Raw genomic sequence first — 14,439 nt, forward strand, 5'->3', positions numbered from 1 at the left:
GGTGTTGTGGCCAGGGAACATGAACTACTGATATATGGGGGTGTAAAGTGTTCAGCGATGAGTAGCGGTTCTGCAATACGTCGGATGACCATCGCTGGAGATTGTGGCTGTTACCTGTAGAGAGTTCCCACTCATCCTATGTTTTGGAGAGGCACAACTGTGTTGCTCTGGCTTATACGGCTCCGCGGAAGTTGGATGCCCGCCAGACGTAACGGACGTAGATGGCCAGTCTCGCCGCAGTTCTGTGCTCGCAGCGGGAGCGTGCAACTCATCTCGACGCGTGAATACGTCAGGCAGTAGTGTTCGTCATGGCCGACATAAACAAAACCCTCAAGCGAATGGTCAGTCAGTTCTGTACTCGGCTGTGATATTGTCATCGCTGTACTATGGACTATTGGATAACAACTTATCTTGGCACTTAGTCTTTTCCTCTGGTTGCGATTCGTATTGTGTCTCTTTTTTTCTCTTGCCCTGTCGACATCGTTGTGGCCAAAGTTTCCGCTTTACACTTCGTTGTCTACACAAGTTGCTTTTGTCTTGTCCTAGTCTGTGTCCTGTCTGTCGTCAGTCAGCCGTTTTTAGCTCGACTACCGCTTGGTGTCTTGTTCTCCTCCTCAACCTTCCACCTTGCTGCTTCAGGTATTTCTCTCCTGGGCTCAAACGCGTGGGGTGATATCCGGCCACCAACGAACACAGCAGTTACTCCTGATGTCGTAGTGTGCGGAGCCATCAGGTATGACTTCAAACCAAGCCTCATAGTGATTGAGGGAGGTCTGATGCCATAGCGTTATGTCACAGACGTCCTGAGCCCTCGTGCTTCATCTCCCGATCGACAGTACCGTAGTACCATTTTCCAATAGGATCATGTCACGTATCTGTTTGAGCTGTCTGCGTGATTTTGAGTTATTCCTGTCGCCAGCAAGATTACCAGATAAGTCTCCGATAGAACACGTGTGGAACCAGTTCGGATGTCAACTCTGGCCCATTGCCAATATGCTGAACATCAAGGACTAGTTACAATAACTGTGGGTTAGTTTGCCATAGGAGAGGACACAACGGGTTTATTGCACCCTTTCCTACCGAATCAGTTCGTGTATTCAGGCAAGAGGGGGTGCAACGTCATACTGACAAGTTCTTCGTAAATCTGATTCGATTTTACAGCCACTGAAATAACCTCACACACCCTCTCAACCCGGGAATTTTCAGCCTGTCTCCCTTCCTTCCTGAGTCCTTCGCCCTTTTGTCAGGCAGTGTCAGGCAGGCAGTGTATCATTATGAATCAGTCTGTCTGTTAGTGAAAACCGTATCAAATTCCCTGTAGCAGTCCCTGAGGTTAACCTTCAAATACAGACAGAAAAACTAGTAATACAACAATGGAGAAAAATATCCTGACACTAGGAAGAAGTTGTGCGAGATAAACGAAAATTGGCGTGTTTCTCCATCTGCAAGATAATGTCTATTCAAATTTCGCGCCAGTGGCATGAGAGTGGCGCTAGTAGCGCCACTATGAGGATGTAAATAAGATCGCTTTAAATATGCACTGCAACGGTAGTGACTGTTAGTTACCTTCGAGATTGGATATAATGAGTTGACCTTAGTCAAGAACGCATCTAAGATTATGAAGACGCCATTACCAACAGCTAACTGAGTTTGAACGAGGTCGTGTAACAGGGCTACGAGAAGCTGGATGTTTCTTCCGCGATTCGTGGTTCGATGAACCTTCTGCCAAGCACTTGAATGTGAATTGCAGAGTAATCATGTAGATGCAGATGTAGATACTGCAGAAAGACTAGGCAGGACTGTAGCCACTGCACGTGATTGCTGGAAGCGGTGGTCACGGGAAGGTACGACCACAAAAAGATCGGGTGTTCCGGACGGACACGTAGCACTACCGAGAAGGAAGAAAGTTATCTTCGTCGCATTGACACAACGATCTGTTGCAAATCGGTTATTTCAAGGACAGCTCCGATCCAGAAGCCTTGTAGCGTACATTCCGCCGACCTCAAATCACCGTCATTTGCGACTTCAGTGGTGCCTGGCAAGAGCCCATTGGAAATGGCTCTGAGCACTACGGGACTCAACTGCTGTGGTCATCAGTCCCCTAGAACTTAGAACTACTTAAACCTATCTAACCTAAGGACATCACACACATCCATGCCCGAGGCAGGATTCGAACCTGCGACCGTAGCAGTCGCACGGTTCCGGACTGCGCGCCTAGAACCGCGAGACCACCGCGGCCGGCAAAAGCCCATTGGAGGGCGGAATGGAGATGTGTTGTGTTTTCTGATGAAAGCCAGTTCTGCCTCGGTGCCAGTGGTGGCCGTTTGTTGGTTAGATGGAGACCAGGTGAGGGCCTGAAACCAACCTGTCTGAGCACTAGCCACATTGAACCTTCACCTAGAGTTATGGTCGGGGGTGCGATTTCGTATGACGGCAGTAGCAATCTTGTGGTTGTCCCACGCATCCGCTTGCAGTAATTCGACCAGTTGTGTTGCCATTCGTGAGCAGCATTCCAGGGAGTGTTTTCTAAGAGGATAACGCTCGCCCACATACTGCTGTTGTAACCCAACATGCGCTACAGAGTGTCCGCAAGTTGCTTTGGCCTGATCGATCAGCAGATCTGTCTCCGATCGAGCACGTATGGGGCATCATCGGATGACAACTCCAGAGTCATCCACAACCAGCATTAACTGTCCCTGTACCCATCCACCAAGTGCAACAGGCATGGAACTCCAACCCACAAACTGAAATCCGGCATCTGTGCGATGCAATGTACGCACGTTTGCATACTTGCAGCCGACATTCTGGCGGTTACACCTGTTATGAATGTACCAGTAATTCATATTTTCAGTGCCTTTTTTTCGTGTTTACATTAACCTGTGAAGTTGTGTCGTTAATCTCTTCAGTACACAACTGCCCATTAAAATTGCTACACCACGAAGATGACGTGCTACAGACGCGAGATTTAACCGACAGGAAGAAGATGCTTTGATGTGCAAATGAATAGCTTTTCAGAGCACTCATACAAGGTTGGCCCCGGTGGCGACACCTACAACGTGCTGACATGAGGAAAGTTTCCAACCGATTTTTCATACACAAACAGCAGTTGACCGGCGTTGCCTGGTGAAACGTTGTTGTGATGCCTCGTGTAAGGAGGTGAAATCTGCACCATCACGTTTCCGACTTTGATAAAGGTCGGATTGTAGCCTATCGCGATTGCGGTTTATCGTATCGCGACATTGCTGCTCGCGTTGGTCGAGATCCAATGACTGTTAGCAGAATATGGAATCGGTGGGTTCAGGAGGGTAATTAGGAACGCCGTGCTGGATCCCAATGGCCTCGTATCACTAGCAGTCGAGATGAAGGGCATCTTATCTGCATGGCTGTAACGGATCGTAGAACCACTTCTCGATCCCTGTGTCAACAGATGGGGACGTTTGCAAGACAACAACCATCTGCACGAACAGTTCGACGACGTTTGCAGCAGCATGGACTATCAGCTCGGAGACCATCGCTGCGGTTATCCTTGACGCTGCATCACAGACAGGAGCGCCTGCGATGGTGTACTCAACGACGAACTTGGGTGCAAAACGTCATTTTTTCGGATGAATCCCGGTTCTGTTTACAGGATCATGATGGTCGCATCTGTGTTTGGCGACATCGAGGTGAACGCACATTGAATGCGTGTATTCGTCATCGCCATACTGGTGTATCACCCGGCTTGATGGTATGGGGTGCCATTGGTTACACGTCTCGGACACCTCTTGTTCACATTGACGGCACATTGAACAGTGGACGTTACATTTCAGATGTGTTACGACTCGTGGCTCAACCCTTCATTCTATCCCTGCGAAACCCTACATTTCAGCAGGATAATGCACGACCGCATGTTGCAGATCCTGTGCAGGCCTTTCTGGATACAGAAAATGTTTGACTGCTGCCCTGGCCAGCACATTCTCCAGATCTCTCTCCAATTGAAAAAGTTCTGGTCAATCGTGGCCGAGCAACTGGCTCGTCACAATGCGCCAGTCACTACTCTTGATGAACTGTGGTATCGTGTTGAAGCTGCATGGGCAGCTGTACCTGTACACGCCATCCAAGCTCTGTTCGACTCAATGTCCAGGCGTTATTACGGCCAGAGGTGGTTGTTCTGGGCACTGATTTATCAGGATCTATGCACCCAAATTGCATGAAAATGTAATGACATGTCAGTTCTAGTTTAATAGATTTGTTTAATGAATACCCATTTATAATCTGCATTTCTTCTTGGTGTAGCAATTCTAATGGCCAGTAGTGTATGTTACCTAGATAAATGTATTGACGAAATTTCATTACTCTACATTAGTGATTTCTTGGTGTTGGAATTTTTTTCGTCGATGTACGCATAGCTTTGTTATCATTTTGGCAGGTGGTGCTGGGCGGCGGGCGGCGACACTGGCTGCCGAGGGAGGCGCGCGACCCGGAGCTGGACGCTGAGGAGGGCCGCCGGCTGGACGGCCGCAACCTCATCGAGGACTGGCTGCGCGACAAGAAGCGGCGCGGCCTGCGCGCCGCCTACGCCTGGAACCGCCAGCAGCTCAACCGGCTCGCGCGCACTCCGCTGGACCACCTCATAGGTCAGGTTCCACCATTCTTTGCACGTCTAGACCTTCTCAGCTCAGTAACACCTATAATATCCATTAAGTTTACGAAAGTGCATTACGCTCTTCCTTTTCTCTTGTGTGACTGCTTTCCTTGTGAGACAAGGAAAGAACAGAGCCCGACTATACTCAGAAACACGCAGCAAGCACAAAATGCAGGAACATAGTATCACGAATACTTGAACTAGTTCGTACGAGAGACGGTTTCAATGTTTAAACAGAGGCTGACGAGCAGTTTGAAGGTTATTCAAAAATGTTCAAATGTGTGTGAAATCTTATGGGACTTAACTGCTAAGGTCATCAGTCCCTAAGCTTACACACTACTTAACCTAAGTTATCCTAAGGACAAACACACACCTCCGCCGGGACCAGCCGCACATTCCGTGATTGCAGCGCAGCAGACCTCTCGGCTAATCCCGCGCGGCGAAGGCTATTAATATGGCCATAGTAGATATGTATTCGTTCTGTGACTATTATGAGTACATTCTTTGTTTTGTAAGACTAAAAGTAACGATATTTATTTACTTATAACAAGTTATTTGTTACAAGTTACGAACATATTTCGCTCAGTATCAAGCAGTGTTAACACTTTGCCGTCCGCACGTCTCGTACAAATTTATTCTCTTGGCGCCGACAGCGCTTATTCGGATTACTTGGCTTGTCGCCGGCCGCTTGTCACCTTTCCGCTGATGACGAGCTTCGAACACATTGACTTTTGCGCGCTTTAATTTTTCCGGAAATCCCTTATTTTGCCGTATCGTTCCACAAACACGATTTTTTTTCATGTAACTTCTCTGCAAGTTCTACACTGTTATACCAATTATCCATGTAGAGGTGATGCCATTTTGCATAAGAACGTGTCAATAGTTCCATCACTGTTTTTGCTAAAGGTTGTCCAGCACCGGAAAATATCTTGAATGAGGAAATGTATCCCGCACTCGAATCACTCAGCATCCGAATGAGTATGCCATATTTCATAATTTTAGACGGATTGTAAACTTTAGCCGGCCGGGATGGCCGAGTGGTTCTAGGCGCTGCAGTCTGGAACCGCGCGACCGCTACGGTCGTAGGTTCGAATCCTGCCTCTGGCATGGATGTGTGTGATGTCCTTAGGTTAGTTAGGTTTAAGTAGTTCTAAGTTCTAGGGGACTGATGACCATAGATGTTAAGTCCCATAGTGCTCAGAGCCATTTGAACCATTTTTTTGCTTTTCTTACAATTCCCATAAGGACAGCAAGACCATACCATTTTCTAAGTTCGGGTTCCGTAACATCGACAGATTTGGCATTTTTTTAATCCAGTTTCCTTCTATTGCAATTTTGACTGTAGTACTTGTTGGTTTCGTTGCTAATGTATTCAAATAGATCGTTCCCAATATATACACTACTGGAAATTGAAATAAGAACACCGGAATTCATTGTCCCAGGAAGGGGAAACTTTATTGACACATTCTTGGGGTCAGATACATCACATGATCACACTGACAGACCCACAGGCACATAGACACAGGCAACAGAGCATGCACAATGTCGGCACTAGTACAGTGTATATCCACCTTTCGCAGCAATGCAGGCTGCTATTCTCCCATGGAGACGATCGTAGAGATGCTGGATGTAGTCCTGTGGAACGGCTTGCCATGCCATTTCCACCTGGCGCCTCAGTTGGACCAGCGTTCGTGCTGGACGTGCAGACCGCGTGAGGCGACGCTTCATCCAGTCCCAAACATGCTCAATGGGGGACAGATCCGGAGATCTTGCTATCCAGGGTAGTTGACTTACACCTTCTAGAGCACGTTGGGTGGCACGGGATACATGCGGACGTGCATTGTCCTGTTGGAACAGCAAGTTCCCTTGCCGGTCTAGGAATGGTAGAACGATGGGTTCGATGACGGTTTGGATGTACCGTGCACTATTCAGTGTCCCCTCGACGATCACCAGTGATGTACGGCCAGTGTAGGAGATCGCTCCCCACACCATGATGCCGGGTGTTGGCCCTGTGTGCCTCGGTCGTATGCAGTCCTGATTGTGGCGCTCACCTGCACGGCGCCAAACACGCATACGACCATCATTGGCACCAAGGCAGAAGCGACTCTCATCGCTGAAGACGACACGTCTCCATTCGTCCCTCCATTCACGCCTGTCGCGACACCACTGGAGGCGGGCTGCACGATGTTGGGGCGTGAGCGGAAGACGGCCTAACGGTGTGCGGGACCGTAGCCCAGCTTCATGGAGACGGTTGCGAATGGTCCCCGCCGATACCCCAGGAGCAACAGTGTCCCTAATTTGCTGGGAAGTGGCGGTGCGGTCCCCTACGGCACTGCGTAGGATCCTACGGTCTTGGCGTGCATCCGTGCGTCGCTGCGGTCCGGTCCCAGGTCGACGGGCACGTGCACCTTCCGCCGACCACTGGCGACAACATCGATGTACTGTGGAGACCTCACGCCCCACGTGTTGAGCAATTCGGCGGTACGTCCACCCGGCCTCCCGCATGCCCACTATACGCCCTCGCTCAAAGTCCGTCAACTGCACATACGGTTCACGTCCACGCTGTCGCGGCATGCTACCAGTGTTCAAGAGTGCGATGGAGCTCCGTATGCCACGGCAAACTGGCTGAGACTGACGGCGGCGGTGCACAAATGCTGCGCAGCTAGCGCCATTCGACGGCCAACACCGCGGTTCCTGGTGTGTCCGCTGTGCCGTGCGTGTGATCATTGCTTGTACAGCCCTCTCGCAGTGTCCGGAGCAAGTATGGTGGGTCTGACACGCCGGTGTCAATGTGTTCTTTTTTCCATTTCCAGGAGTGTAGTTCTACGATATCCATGACGATCTGTGTATCTTTGGAAATATGTATGGATCCGTAGATCCTTCAAATTTATTATTGGTCCTTAGTAAATCATAGTCTGTCTTCTTCGTCTGATTCATCCGAGTCAGCCGGCAACCGTAGCGTTCACCGAATTCTTCTTGGACGTATTTCACTATCTTCCGACGATCCTGCTTCACTTTAATTTTTTTGATAACCAATGTCTTCTTCCCAATCGGCCAAGTCGTCCGGAAAGTCAGACAAGACGTCCGCGCATTCATCGTAAATAATCGTATCGCCTCTTTCGTCTGCCAAGATAAAAGTGCACAAGTATTTATGAAAACAAAAAACTTGTTGACCTGTGTAACTTATTGTTACCTAAACAAAACACCAACAGAATGAAAAAGATACTGAAGTGTTGTCACCAGCCACTGCGCGATACTATGTTCACGACACCACTGTGGTGTCGCCGGTCGGCAAAGTGTTAATTGCATATATCTGCTTTTCTGTAGTGATCAGTCCAGGGATTGATTGGCAGCAGTAAGTTGGCAGCATATCACCACTCCTCACTACCTTCCGATTTCCTCTTGATTTCTACGTCGTCCTTACATCCACACATCTATTTACCTTCGTCGTGGTCTCCCTTTACGACTCCTTCAATTAACATACCCCTATGTTATTCTGCTCAGGAGTCCTTCGTGTCTCATTAGATGATTAATCAGTTGCATTCTTCTTTTGGTAATTGACTTCCGCAAATTTCTCTACTCACCCAAACTCATAAGGACCTCTTCGTTCGTAACCATGTTAGTCGATTTTCTTTTGAGGACGAGTCTATAACACCAACTCTCTAATGGATTTAATTTCCTCTCTTCGCCGGCCGAGGTGGCCGAGCGGTTCTTGGCACTACAGTCTGGAACCGCGCGACCGCTACGGTCGCAGTTTCGAATCCTGCCTCGGGCATGGATGTGTGTGATGTCCTTAGGTTAGTTAGGTTTAAGTAGTTCTAAGTTATAGGGGACTGATGACCTTAGAAGTTAAGTCCCATAGCGCTCAGAGCCATTTGAGCCATTTCTTCTCTTCCTCAGTCCCCAGAGTTCGTGTGTCCTAACCATAGCATGCCACAGTCCAAACATAGGCTTTGAGAAACCTTTTCGTGATTTGAAGGTTGGTGCGTTTTGAAGTCAAGGACTTCTTCTTCTTGTTGAAGGCACCTTTTGCTTGAGTAGTTCCATTTCTGACATCTGTTTTTCTCTGTTCATGCCAATACATCTTTCTTCTAAATAAATTAATAAGTCAACTTCCGCAATTAGTTCGTTACCCACGTCAGTTTTGATTTAGGTTTTATCTTATTTATCACATTCCATTTTTTTGTTTTAGATGCATGCATATAAAAACAAAAATTACAAGATTAACTACGCTGCCAGAAAAAATGAACATCACCCAGTACAAGGTTATTTCACTGACCAATGATGAGACAGGTAGTACATCATTGTCGGAGTATATGATAACAAACTGAAACCAAAGGAAACACACAAGTCCCAGTGAACGGTGCCAAAACAGGCACGTCAATACACAGTGTACCCCCTCGTTCTTCTGGCGTCAACGTAAGCGTGCATTCTCGCATGAAAACTCTCATAAAGCTGCTGAATGTCATCCTATGATAGACTGTCGCCACAATCTTGCACCTTTTGTTGCAATTCAGTAATAGTTCTTGCAAGCTCTGGAGAACGAGTAAGCTTCTCCTTCGTCATGTCCCATATATCTTGAACTGGTGAGAGACCTGGTGATCTTGCTCGCCAAGGGAGTTGTACATCACGAAGAACACGTTGCTCCGCTGCAGCCGTATGTGGACGTGATTTGTCCTGCTCAAAAAGCGTATCACCTTCCCTTACAAGAAACGAGAGTAGCACAGTGATAACAACCTGTGCAGTGTAGCGGGTACTGGTTAATTTACGCTGCAGGAACACCAAATGTGACCGCGAGTTTTAACTGATGCCCCCAAATGTCTGTGGTGTAACCTGTTTGTTGTGAGCGAATGCACTCCGGAATAGTCCGCTTACCATGTCTATGACGTGCACATGCACGTCCGTAACACGCATACATACAGAACCTACTCTCATCGCTGACGACAACAGAACGCCATTCCACTCTCCAGTTGACTCTTGCACGACACCAGAGTAGCCGATCTTGGCGGTGTCATGGTGTCTGTGGCAGCCTGGCCACAGACACACGTGCTCATAGTCCTTCCGCTAGCAGACAGTTCTCATTGGTCCTCACACAGCAGGTGCAACATGTGACCAGATTTCTTCGCTGGATGATGTCGGTATGACACAGCTGCACGCACAACGCGACGGTTTTGACGTGCGTCTGTACTACACGGACGTCGAGAACCTGGTCTAAACGTGGGGAAATGTTCCATAGACCACTGGTGAAAGCAGCGATGTGTCACCGATACAACGCGCCCAACATGTGCAGTAATCCCGATTCGTCCATCTGCCTTCCCGCAGGGCCAAATTGTGACCCCGTGCAAACAGTTGAACTTGTTCGTCGGCGCGGCATGGTTGTACCGTGGAATGAATGTTGCAAACACTGTTCTTCTCTAAACTCAGCACTGTTACTACCTGCAGAATCTAAACAAAGGGCGCACGGTGAGGCCTCTTGAATGCCACCTGATCGCCGATGACAATCACGAGTGAACCACAAACCCATCAGTATGCACATATTACCCCTGGTACAACTGAATACAGCCCTGCCTAATCTTAACGTAGTCTTTTCTTTTGAGAAAATCGGCTGCGTGAACGTGGGTTTGTGGCGAGGGTGGGGGAGGTGGTGACACTAAAACAGGAATATGGCAACACAATAAGGAATAACCAGTAACATTTATTAACAGTGTGTTACAAAATGATACTTAACTTGGTTACAGTCTAATGGGTGGTACTGGATGTCCTATACCTAATACGACGAAGTCTAAATAACTTCTCTGTCTCTTGGCAGTCTATGTTATTTTCACGATTTATTTATTTTATTTATTCGTATGGCTAACATGGTCATTTTAGAGTCTTGTTTAAGAACTTCATGTATAAAAGGTTAAAAAAAACACAAAAATATACGTAATATAAACAAGTAAGCAAACAATCGAGGGAAAATATTTTAACTTAATATCTAGGTCTCTACAGTTCTTTGTGTCACCAAATGCAACTCGCTGAGTCCACAAGGAAATTTTCATAGTATACACGCTTCAATCAGGTGCCGCATAGATAGGATAGGATAACCACAATCACACACCGGTGCATCTTTGGACCCCCATTTATACAATCAGGCGCCACATCTTCCATGCCCTGTACGGAATCGATTCAGGGGTGTCCATAGTTCTCTGGGAAGACCAAATCCATTCACACCTCTGTTAAGGTTAGTTATGAGATGAGAATTAGTCGGAGGACACTTCTGCAAAACCTCTTTCCCCTCTTGACAAACATCATACTCAAGAGTCTCTAGAAATTTATGAAGTGGGACTGCAGCCAGACACGTAGTACTTTAATAACGACAAATCCAGCGGCTGTATTTGAATCTAACGTCGTTGATTCGTTTCAAAATTTGCTATCAGTTTCGACATCACTTGGTGTCATCTTCAAGCGCCTGCATATGGAAACATACATAGCATGACAGAAGAATATGTGTAACTACACATACGCTACCGTAAACTAAGAAACGCTCATACGGAAACCCAGCAGAATAAAATTAAGGACATGTACGTATTAACACACAATAACAAGAGAAATAACTCCAAAGATTCCATAATAATGGGAACACAGGTAATAACTTAAGCGAACGTGACAAATGTCGAGCGCATCCTTATGCGTCCCAGACAAAACGTATGGCGCACAGTTTGGTTACACTGGTGTACCGCTACCATGGTGTGGTTTAGGTGTGCAGAGATATAAGTTATGAATTATGCGTTTCGTCTGGGACGTGTTCGGATGTCCTCGACGTTTGTCAAGTTTGCGTAAGCTATTACCTGGGTTTTCATCATTATGGAATCTTTGGAGTTCTTTGTCATGTACTTGTGCTCTAATATGCACATATGTTTGGTTTTATTCTGCTGGGTTTCTATATGGGCTTTTCTTAGTATATGGTCCAGTACGTGTAGTTGCACATATGGGGCTACTGGTTTTACTGATTTACTTTTACCATGTTACTCATTATAGCCTATTGTTACATGTAAATAGTGATTTTGCCACGTAAGATGTTCCTCGGCAATAATTCGTCGACGCATATTATGTATGGGGAACGGCCTTGCCCCAGTGGATACACCGATTCCCGTGAGATCACCGAAGTTAAGCGCTGTCGGGCGTGCTCGGCACTTGGATGGGTGACCATCCCGGCCGCCATGTGCTGTTGCCATTTTTCGGGGTGCACTCAGCCTCGTGATGCCAATTGAGGAGCTCCTCGACCGAATAGTAGCGGCTTCGGTCAAGAATACCATCAATAACGACCGGGAGAGCGGTGTGCTGACCCCACGCCCCTCTCCGCATCCTCCACTGATGATGACACCGCGGTCGGATGGTCCTGGTAGGTCACTCGTGGCCTGACGACGGAGTGCTTTATATTATGTATGCCACTTTAACCCTACGGATACATATTGACAGTTGCTGTTAGGGATATACACTCCTGGAAATGGAAAAAAGAACACATTGACACCGGTGTGTCAGACCCACCATACTTGCTCCGGACACTGCGAGAGGGCTGTACAAGCAATGATCACACGCACGGTACAGCGGACACACCAGGAACCGCGGTGTTGGCCGTCGAATGGCGCTAGCTGCGCAGCATTTGTGCACCGCCGCCGCCAGTGTCAGCCAGTTTGCCGTGGCATACGGAGCTCCATCGCAGTCTTTAACACTGGTAGCATGCCGCGACAGCGTGGACGTGAACCGTATGTGCAGTTGACGGACTTTGAGCGAGGGCGTATAGTGGGCATGCGGGAGGCCGGGTGGACGTACCGCCGAATTGCTCAACACGTGGGGCGTGAGGTCTCCACAGTACATCGATGTTGTCGCCAGTGGTCGGCGGAAGGTGCACGTGCCCGTCGACCTGGGACCGGACCGCAGCGACGCACGGATGCACGCCAAGACCGTAGGATCCTACGCAGTGCCGTAGGGGAACGCACCGCCACTTCCCAGCAAATTAGGGACACTGTTGCTCCTGGGGTATCGGCGAGGACCATTCGCAACCGTCTCCATGAAGCTGGGCTACGGTCCCGCACACCGTTAGGCCGTCTTCCGCTCACGCCCCAACATCGTGCAGTCCGCCTCCAGTGGTGTCGCGACAGGCGTGAATGGAGGGACGAATGGAGACGTGTCGTCTTCAGCGATGAGAGTCGCTTCTGCCTTGGTGCCAATGATGGTCGTATGCGTGTTTGGCGCCGTGCAGGTGAGCGCCACAATCAGGACTGCATACTACCGAGGCACACAGGGCCAACACCCGGCATCATGGTGTGGGGAGCGATCTCCTACACTGGCCGTACACCACTGGTGATCGTCGAGGGGACACTGAATAGTGCACGGTACATCCAAACCGTCATCGAACCCATCGTTCTACCATTCCTAGACCGGCAAGGGAACTTGCTGTTCCAACAGGACAATGCACGTCCGCATGTATCCCGTGCCACCCAACGTGCTCTAGAAGGTGTAAGTCAACTACCCTGGCCAGCAAGATCTCCGGATCTGTCCCCCATTGAGCATGTTTGGGACTGGATGAAGCGTCGTCTCACGCGGTCTGCACGTCCAGCACGAACGCTGGTCAAACCGAGGCGCCAGGTGGAAATGGCATGGCAAGTCGTTCCACAGGACTACATCCAGCATCTCTACGATCGTCTCCATGGGAGAATAGCAGCCTGCATTGCTGCGAAAGGTGGATATACACTGTACTAGTGCCGACATTGTGCATGCTCTGTTGCCTGTGTCTATGTGCCTGTGGTTCTGTCAGTGTGATCATGTGATGTATCTGACCCCAGGAATGTGTCAATAAAGTTTCCCCTTCCTGGGACAATGAATTCACGGTGTTCTTATTTCAATTTCCAGGAGTGTATGTGGCTCTGATCGCTTTGCTGCTGTAGCTCTTTGTACGTATGGGTTCTCCTTAAGTCCATTGCGTCATTGGTGCAAAAAAATTGCATATAAGTTAGATGCAATTTTTTGTGTGAATAACAATACCATATTTTCATTAGATTATTTTATGATGTGATATATCTTTTTTAGTCATAAACTATGTCTTATATTGTCTGTGCTCTCATACCCTTCGTCATGCTATGTATGCATCCATATGCAGGGCTGAAGATGACACCATGTGGTGTCGAAACTGGTAGCATGTTTAAAATACTAAACAACGCTAGATTCAAATACAGCCACTACTTTTGTCACTGTTCACGAGAGGCGCATCTTACGTTGGCCAGGATGGTTTTCTAGATTTGAGTCTGCTGGCAGGAGCATTCTGTAGTTGATTTCATAGAAATTGGAACTCTCTTACTGCTGCTGCTTCTCATTATATTGATGGAAGTGCAGTTGAATACGGTTTAGCGACAGTCTTTCTAGTAGTTTATAAACTACACTAAGTAGTGAAATGGCTCTATAATGTGCTGCTTCGTTGCCATGTTTACCAGGTTTTTTGACACTATCTTTGCAGCCCTAAAGTTTTTTGGAAATTTTCCAGTGATCAGTATCACGTTATATAGTTGTAACAGCCATTGCTTAGTTTTCGGGCCAGCGTTTTTCAGGAACTCTGATATATTTCCTCGAAACCTGCCGCTTTGTTTGTACGCACACTTGCCTAAGCTTCCTCCAGCTCATCGGTTGTGAACTCGCCTGGAACCTCCGGATGGAGGACTAGCTGAGAGCACAAGCCTTGTGCGGTTCTTCTTCTTTCTGCTTCAGAGTTCTGCAATAAGCGTGTCGCGACTTCGTTTGGTGTGATGTTGTGTTGGCATCTCTAAGGCCCAGAATCT

The 14,439-nt window shown here is 48.0% G+C and overlaps 1 protein-coding gene across 1 annotated transcript in view; it reads left to right on the forward strand.

Moving 5' to 3' along the window:
• LOC124556317 (alkaline phosphatase, tissue-nonspecific isozyme-like) overlaps positions 1-14,439 on the forward strand; it is a 655,606-nt gene that overhangs the window by 418,652 nt on the left and 222,515 nt on the right. The window contains exon 5 of the mRNA XM_047130289.1: positions 4,409-4,616. Within this exon, the coding sequence (XP_046986245.1) occupies positions 4,409-4,616 (208 nt within the window). The remainder of the gene's footprint in view (positions 1-4,408; positions 4,617-14,439) is intronic.

Source organism: Schistocerca americana, chromosome X, assembly GCF_021461395.2.
Source record: "Schistocerca americana isolate TAMUIC-IGC-003095 chromosome X, iqSchAmer2.1, whole genome shotgun sequence".
Taxonomy (NCBI): Eukaryota; Metazoa; Arthropoda; class Insecta; order Orthoptera; family Acrididae; genus Schistocerca; species Schistocerca americana.